This window comes from Poecilia reticulata, linkage group LG7 (assembly GCF_000633615.1).
Source record: "Poecilia reticulata strain Guanapo linkage group LG7, Guppy_female_1.0+MT, whole genome shotgun sequence".
Classification (NCBI taxonomy): Eukaryota; Metazoa; Chordata; class Actinopteri; order Cyprinodontiformes; family Poeciliidae; genus Poecilia; species Poecilia reticulata.
The window spans coordinates 158,693-167,379 of record NC_024337.1 but is presented as its reverse complement, the minus strand read 5'-3'; the positions used below and the strand labels follow the sequence as shown (position 1 = coordinate 167,379).

The following is an 8,687-nucleotide window of genomic DNA, read 5'->3' as shown; positions in this document are numbered from 1 at the left end:
CATGTGCATGCATTGTTCGCAGGCCCAAGGGGGCGTCAGGTCAGGTGGGAGGGGCATCCTCACGTGTCAGGGATTGTGATGACACAGAGAGTGTGTGCATTTTAAGCTGTTAGTACAGGCTAAGCTGTGGGACATTAGGTTAATGTATCCTCATGGTTCCTCTGAGTTAAACAATAGCTAAATGGAGCCATAGAGGACAGGCCTGCCTGCAGCTACAGTCTGGGATTATTCACCAGAGCATGAAGAGTCACACTTCTTGGAGTCCACTGCAGAAAAGAAAGTAGATATTCAGCTTTGATTTATTAATATGTGCTGCAATATAGATGCTAACTATTCAAAAATACCTAAAAGGAAGCACCTCATAACTTAAAAGTGTAATTTCTGAGTTTTTTCACATCAGAAAATAACAATCAACTAGTCTCAGGTTCTAAAATTATTCAGAATTTAGAAAACACACTGAACATATTTCATGTCCATTATTCATTACTCAACAATTAAGGCAAAAATAGCCTATTTATGTGTGGAAACAACAAAGTGCATCCTTGCAACTTTCACAGGATTAAAGAGGGAAATTAAACAGGAAGGAGATGCGCACTAAAGCACACCTGTGTGCAGGAACCTAATTAGGTTAATTAAGTCCATTATCCTATTGTAGAACAGATTCCTGACAAAGAGAAAATACAGTAGAGTTCTCAATCTACCAAATAGTTTGTCCAAACAAACACACCCAAAGTGATGCTCTACATGGTTGCATGAGTTAGATTTGCAAAGCAGCAAGAAGGCTTATCAGAACACCCAGAGTTGACCATAAACTCCTCTATGTAGATAGAGATAAATGTGAAGCGATCTGAAATTTGACTTCTACAGAAGGGAAAGATGCATCATGATTTAAATGGAATACACAAGAAACTACAAACTTCAATGAAATAAAGAGATCTTKTTAGTGGAGTGGGTCAAAAATGCACTATAATTTAAGAGACTGATTAAATTCTAGAGCCCATGACTTCTGAGAGGTACTGCTGGTGAACATGGTTCTACAAGGCTTTTAATCAAACTGTGTAATTAGTATTTAAACAAAACTCTTAATTTCGGACCTATTTTTGTTTAATAAACAATGACAATAATGTGACAATGCTATTCTCTGTATTTGTAGACTTCAAAAATGAGAATAAAACTCTGTTAGAGCCTGTTGAGGAACAGATTATTGCCATCATTTCCTGCTACCTTTAAAGAAAAGCTTTTATTTTTAGTATATTATTACTGTAGCTTTGGTAAATATATTCTTGACATCCATCCATCCATTTTCTAAAACCCTTGTCCCTAGTGGGGTCGGGAGGGGTGCTGGAGCCTATCTCATACCCTAACACTCTCAAATCCCCTAATTCTGAGGGTCAAAAGTTTACATCTTTAATTTAATGCACACTAATATAAAAGCCTCTGCTTCCCCCTGGAGGCAAATAATGTAACTGCATTAACACGAGCAAGTCCTTCGTAACTTCAACAAAATGGTGACAAGCGATACATTGAAATAAGTAACTGTATGCAGAAAATTGCTAAGGGTATATCTTAGCTTAGCTAATGGTACCTTTGTTTCCCTTTATGATTAACCTACAATTCGTTTTTGCTGTTCGACTGAAGAAGCTAAGGACACCACTGCTACCGGAGTTAAATGCTGAAATAAACCAATTAAAAACGTCGTCCATTGATACTTTCTCTACTGGTGCTTAGAAATAGTATTTAAGAGTAGGTATCTTAAGCAATTAGTCTCTAAGTTCAGAGTACACGTAGCAGATAGTGGAGGAGTGTCGCTGTATAAATCGTAGCATAACTTGCTATTAGCTGAGCTGCCACATGATACGTGGCATCATGTGACGTGTGCTGTCAAGATACCAGCCATGCGGTGTAATGTCTTCGTAAATTGATTTACTGCCTCCATGTATTAGACATATATTCATTTCACAAAAGCAAATACGTATGGATGTATATGACCTGAGAAGTCGAGGGTGTATTGTCATCTGGTCCCATGGTGTAATGGTTAGCACTCTGGACTTTGAATCCAGCGATCCGAGTTCAAATCTCGGTGGGACCTCATCCTTTTGTGCTGTCTTTAAGTTGCTTTTTGATTTGAAACCAATACAAAACTGTTTCAGTAGACACAAAATCGTCTTTAATCTATGTCCACTTCATTTCCCATATTTAAATTCTATAGGAAATTTATGAAGAGACCTCACAGGATACTCCATGTATCAAGAACTTTATTTCCACACATTAATGACAATTTTAAAATATAAACAGCAGCAATGTGATATTGACATTTCTTTGGATATTATTTTTTATTTTGGAATGTTTCTCAAATCTTTTTCTTGGCTGACCAGCACTGACAGAAGTAACCTGATACGCTGTGTCACACAGTGCTTACATTCCCAGCTGATGTGCTATACCCCATCTGTGCTCTCTGCTGTACTGTATGTAAAGTGGAAAGATTTGATTTTATACAAACTGCTTATGCATCTGGCTTGCAATGACAGCAAACTTGTTAAAACTTCTGTAGTTTTACAATAAAGTCTGTAAAGGGCAGTAGTACAGCATGAAACATGGAAATTGTATGAAAATAAAACTCCACAGGTGACACAAAATTGTATATTTTTTTGGATTTGTACAAAAATATTTTGCAGCAAACATACAAACCAGTAAAAATAAAAACAATAGTAACAACATTTAAAGGCACCTGAAATATTGTAACAACAAATATGCATAAACCTTGCAGTGGTGACTAAAGTAAAAATTAAAAAAGAAAAAACTATATACTGACAAAAATGCTGTAAGGTTGATTTTTAGAATAAAAGATTTGCATCAAATTGAGATTCTTTACGCCAGTACAGAAGAATGTATGACATTATATAAACTGTAGGTGTTGGCAAATCAAGCAAGTATTGTGGGATTGCACTTTAACACAAGCTACGTATTCCTGGATATGCTATGAACAAGATTTATTGTGTTGACAACAAAGCCTGCTTGTTGCAAACAAATTCAGTTACAAGTTCAACTTGACTCACATAAATTGAGACTAAGCTGTCTCAGTTTACGGTAAAAATTGGCTTTTATTACTCAGTTTACTGTCAAGCTAAAGGCTTTAGATAAAAAAATATCCAATTTACATCTATCCATTTTCTTGCACCCTTGGTGGGGTCGGGAGGGTTGCTGGTGCCTATCTCCAGCTAACGTTTTGGCTGAGAGGCAGGGTTCACCCTGRAYAGGTCGCCAGTCTGTTGCAGGGCAACACACAACCATTCACACACACCTAGGGGCAATTTAGACAGAACAATTAACCTAACAGTCATGTTTTTGGACTGTGGGAGGAAGCCGGAGTACCCGGAGAAAACCCACGCATGCACAGGGAGAACATGCAAACTCCATGCAGAAACCAGGGCTGGGAATTGAACCCAGTGCCTTCTTGCTGCAAGGCAACAGCTCTACCAACTGCACCACTGTGCAGCCCCCATCCAATTTACAACTAAGCAGATATGAGAAAAGGTGCGCTAAGCTTTTGAAAAAAATTACCAAAAGTCCAGGGAGCTGGTTAGACTTAATACCCAGTTAAAAACAACTTTCACTCAACTGTGTTTCAATAAGACACAAAAACRAGAGGTACTTAAGAAGCCTCATTCAAAGTTTAGAGTTTTCAACCGTGAAACTAAGATTAAACCTACACAATGCTTTATTGGGTACCTTACAATGATAATTTGGGTTTCTTTTAGAAGGGCAGAGAGAAATTAGCTGATGACCAGAATTGTCTGAATTCCTGCTTGGTAGACCCTGGCAGGTGACCAGCCAGTTTTTTTTTGTTTTCAATCAGTGAACACACCATGCTTATCATTACCAGGCTTGTGCTAATAACAGTGTGATGTGGACGCTGAAGCTGAGCAGTTAGCTATTTTTATTACCAGTGGGGTGTTTACCATGAACCTAAAGGAAACACAGGGATGTATATAAGCTATTTGAAATAAAGCTCTATTTTCAAAAAACAATCTAGAAAGATTTKAAGTTAGGTCAGACTGTGAGTAAGAGGGCAAGATTTAAAGCTGATAACAGGAAGGCTAAACTGAGAACAGCATAGTTGACTTATCTTTTTGAGCTTTCAAAATGTGAGCAACAAGCTGGATTTGAAAATGTTGCAGATTTAAGAAATCTTAAGGTGAAGTTAAGGCAAGAATCCAAATTCTTAAGAGACTGTTATTTTAGCAAAGCTACCTGTGCTAACCATGCTAATTGCTAACATTCTCGTGCACTAGCCTCACTAATATTATTAGTGATTATTGCTTCTGRCAGCAAGATGAAGCTCTTATTATATATTAATGTGTTACAGATTTTAAAAGGGAATTGTAAAAAGCTAAATGTATGTAGACAGTTTCACAAAGTGAAATTCGGAACCAGCCACCAATTTCTGATCTGTGTAACTCTAGTCTCCTTGAAAGACGTGAATTTTTATCCTTGTGTGTGTTGTGGCAGTTARTGAGGTCTCTAACTTTTTTGTGAGTTACAGGTCTGAGCTGGACGTTTTCAAGTTGCCATCCAGGTTGTTTTTCACAGTTATAGAAAGCAGAGCATTCTTTGACTTGAAAATACCTTGTGATAAAAATGGGACTTTTGTATTCCTCTGAACATTTTCACATTTTCTCATGTTGCAACTTTACAGTTTGATGTGTCTTATACACAATTATGGACTACTTTGTGCTGATCCATCACATAAAATTCACTGAGGATTCTGGATRTAACATAGGACAATGTGAATAGTTCAGAATATTGAAGCCAGATGGTGTAAAAGCTCCACARGGGAACAGAATGCACAATCTTTTGCAGTAGCATTTTCAACTCCACCAAGTGAAATATAAAAGAAACTTTAGTTTTAAACAAGAAGGAAAAAAAATATGATGCACTGCCTATTAAAATGCACATAAACAATACAATGGCACAATAATAAACATATGTCTTCCTACAAGTCCTTGACTAGTKTAAAAATATCAGGTTGTTCATACAACATCATTTATTTACATACAAAGCAATCACTTTCCATTTACTTTGTAAATGAGTTTTTAGTTGTTGTTTTTTCAGATGTTGTGTGCTTTAGTTGTTGGACACCTCAGAAGTTATCTCTGCTGCTTCAGAGRTTGGAGGTCAGGTCTTGGTTTGTGCATCCTTATCCTGTCTTTTGCTGCCCTACAGGCATGAGGTGACAGGTTTCCGTCTGTCGATGAGACGGCACCTTGGCGCTGCCAGTAGCACGGCTGGTCTCCACAATGGAGGAGGTGGTGTGACAGTTGAAGTGATGGCTGACAAACGGAGTTTCTCCCAAACCTGTTTTTCCCCAGGCGATCTTCCACTGAACCCACTTCCTGCGCAGGGCTGTTTGGGCCTGCACATGAATTCAAACACATGTTTCTGGATTGCAGTTTTAAAGCAGCCATGTTGTRAAACTTTTTTTWWWWWAAATGTAGTTTGGGAAACCCTCCGAATTTGATGACATCCAGCTTTGAAGTGTGCTCAGGAGCTCTTGAGTGATACTTTTATCACTCAAGATAAAACTATCTTGAGTGATAAAAGATACTTTTATCACTCAAGTATCTTTTATCAGAAGTTTACACATCTTTATGTGTAAACTAAGTGAGAGTATGTAAAAGTGCACCGTACTTTTACATACAAAAGTGCATTATCTGCAACTGAAGAATGGAGGATTTTTTTATGTTTGTTGCTACTTATCAAGATTTGATGTTCTTCTGTATATCTCCTGGAAAGAATATATGAACATTCAAATGATAACATGAAAATGCTCAATTCTAGTAAGAAAGCAACAAGGGTTGCCRAGGCAAAGTACATTAAATATGATTTTTTCTTTGAAAACTTTTTTTTTTTTTTAATCTTGAACAACATGCGGACATACAGAAATACATATAAAGAATAAAAGTAAATTAAGTAAAAAGCTTATAAGTAATTTAATTCTTATTTTCTATTACATAAAGTTGAATTTGTTTTTCTCACAGAATTGGATAAGGTTGAAATAGATCAACATACCTCTGCATTGCAGAAACAGAGAATAATTGACACAAGGAGTCCCTATAAAATAAGAGACAGTTTATTAAACAATCTGTAACAGAGACAAATAAGAGTATCATATTAATGCAAAAAACACATGAAAAAGCAAATTAATTATTAAAAGTACTCGGTACTTATAACATAAACTACAAACCGGATTCCAAAAAAGTTGGGACACTAAGCAAATTGTGAATAAAAACGGAATGCAATGATGAGGAGATGGCAAATGTCAATATTTTATTCGTAATAAAGCATAGATGACAGATCAAAAGTTTAATCTGAGTAAATGTAACATTTTAAAGGAAAAATATGTTGATTCAAAATTTCAGTGTCTACAAATCCCAAAAAAGTTGGGACAASTAGCAATAAGTGGCTGGAAAAAGGAAACTGGGCATACAATGAACAGCTGGAAGACCAATTAACACTAATTAGGTCAGTTGACAACATGACTGGGTATAAAAAGAGCTTCTCAGAGTGTCAGTGTCTCTCTGAAGCCAAGATGGAAAGAGGATCACTGTGACGGCCCTGCTGTGTGGCAATTGGGGTTGGTTAACTGCTTGCCATTTAAGGTCCTTGATTGTGGGAGGTGCCGCTGTCACCTGGTTTGGATTTAAGCAGAGAGATCCCAGACTGTTGACCCTGGCGTCAACAGTCTGGGTGACTGTTGAGGTCCTGACATGCGGGTCTACTACATCTTGGACAGCTGCCCTTATTGCCCTAGACCAGTGGTTTTTAACCTGGGTTYGATCGAACCTCAAGGGTTCGGTGAGTCGGTCTCAGGGGTTCGGTGGAGCCTCTGCCGCGGAGATAAAGACACATTTGTGTAAAGTCATGATGACGCGCCCCGCTTTGCCACCAGTGAATGCGCATATGAAACTGGCGGGTTCAGTACCTCAAAAAAGGTTAAGAACCACTGCCCTAGACATCATGTTTTTTAATAAATGCCTCTAAAAGGCTTAAAAAGCTGGTGGTTGTTGTGTCCTCCCCGTTTATTGTTGCGGCCCACCGAGCTGGGCCGTAACAATCACCAATWYCACCATTGTTCCGCAGAAAGATAGTACAGCAATACCAGAATGGTGTTACCCAGCGCAAAATAGCAAAGACTTTTAAGTTATCATCAACCGTGCATAACATCATCAAAAGAATCAGAGAATCTGGAACAATTGCTGTGCGTAAGGGRCMAGGCCGTAAAACTCTACTTGATGCTCGTGATCTCCGGGCCCTTAAACGTCACTGCACCTCAAACAGGAATGCCACTGTCAAGAAAATAACAGAATGGGCCCAGGAATACTTCCAGACAGCATTGTCAGTGAACACAATCCACTGTGCCATCTGCAGTTGCTAGCTGCAACTCTACAGTGCAGAGAGGAAGCCATTTCTAAGCAAGCTCAGCCGTTTGCACTGGGCCAGGGGTCATTTAAAATGGAGTGAGGCAAAATGGAAGACTGTTCTGTGGTCAGATGAGGGAGGGAGAGAGAGAAGCTTTATTCAATAGACTTGTGGTCCACAAAGACATAACACACAACACATAMAAAATAAAATAAGAATAATAAAAAAATAAATAAATAAATAAAATCTTATAAGAGACTTGCATACCAATGATTCCACAAAGCCGACTGGTATCTTAGCGCACTAACAGAAGGATGTGAAAACATTACAATAAGACTGTTCAATGAGCTGCACAAACGATGCATATACTTGTATATCAAGTTTCTCATGAGTGCCTGAAACGTTCTGACATGTGCATTACAGAACATCTCACTTGCACTGCTACACCTGGGTTTCTTAAGCAGAATTTTGAGGGAGTCATTATAAGCAAACTTAAGCTTCTGCATGCTAGCTTTTTTACATTTACACCACAAAGGAGTTGCATACAAGGATGTACAATAAGCTTTAAACAAGCTTATTTTTACCTTATCAGTGCACATGTAAAACTTCCTGTAAAACACGTTAGCCTGGGCGTACAACATGCGACACTGCCGATAATAGTCATCATCGTCATCACAGAGCTGGTCTGTGATGTMGTGACCAGATATTTAGTTTTGGAACAAACATTTAACTTTTGTCCCGACAGAAAAAAATCAGGGAAACAGAGTTGTTTTCCTGCTTTAGTCCTACATATTAGTACAACAGTTTTCTTAGATTTATACTGTACATCAAATCTCAACCCATAATCAGAGCAGATATTCAGTAACTGMTGAAAACCTGCACTGCTGGGTGACAGGACAGCCAGGTCATCAGCGTACATAAAGTGATTGACTAGGGTATCACCAATCATATATATCCAGTTTTACAGAGGTTCATTTCTTTTGACAGGYCCATGTACAAGTTAAACAGTGCAGGTGAAAGAAGCCCACCCTGACGCAGACCGTTACTCACACCAAAGGAAGCAGAGATGTTATTGCCCCATTTTACATGCAWTTTCTGGATTGAATACCAGTAAACTAAAATTTGTATAATAATATCTGGAAAACCTCTCTGTTGTAATTTGTCAAATAACTTGTAGTGATTGACACAATCAAAGACCTTAGAGGCATCAATAAACCCAATTAACACAGATGATTTTTTCTGAGATATGCTCTTGCTGCTTCTTTCAC

At 38.0% G+C, this 8,687-nt stretch overlaps 1 protein-coding gene and 1 non-coding gene across 5 annotated transcripts in view; one reads left to right on the top strand and one right to left on the bottom strand.

The window, feature by feature from the left end:
- The first annotated feature begins 2,017 nt into the window (after positions 1–2,017).
- trnaq-uug (transfer RNA glutamine (anticodon UUG)) lies at positions 2,018–2,089 on the top strand. The gene has a single exon. It is a non-coding gene; the product is annotated as a tRNA-Gln (tRNA).
- A 2,932-nt stretch (positions 2,090–5,021) lies between these two features.
- The window catches only part of LOC103466859 (calcitonin gene-related peptide type 1 receptor-like), an 83,660-nt gene continuing 79,994 nt past the window's right edge, over positions 5,022–8,687 (bottom strand). For all 4 annotated transcript variants that reach the window (XM_008412736.2, XM_008412737.1, XM_008412738.1 and 1 more), the window contains exons 12-13: positions 6,070–6,111; positions 5,022–5,413 (exon numbers count right to left, since the gene is read on the bottom strand). In XM_008412736.2, the coding sequence (XP_008410958.1) occupies positions 5,198–5,413; positions 6,070–6,111 (258 nt within the window). In that variant the 3' untranslated portion in view covers positions 5,022–5,197. The remainder of the gene's footprint in view (positions 5,414–6,069; positions 6,112–8,687) is intronic.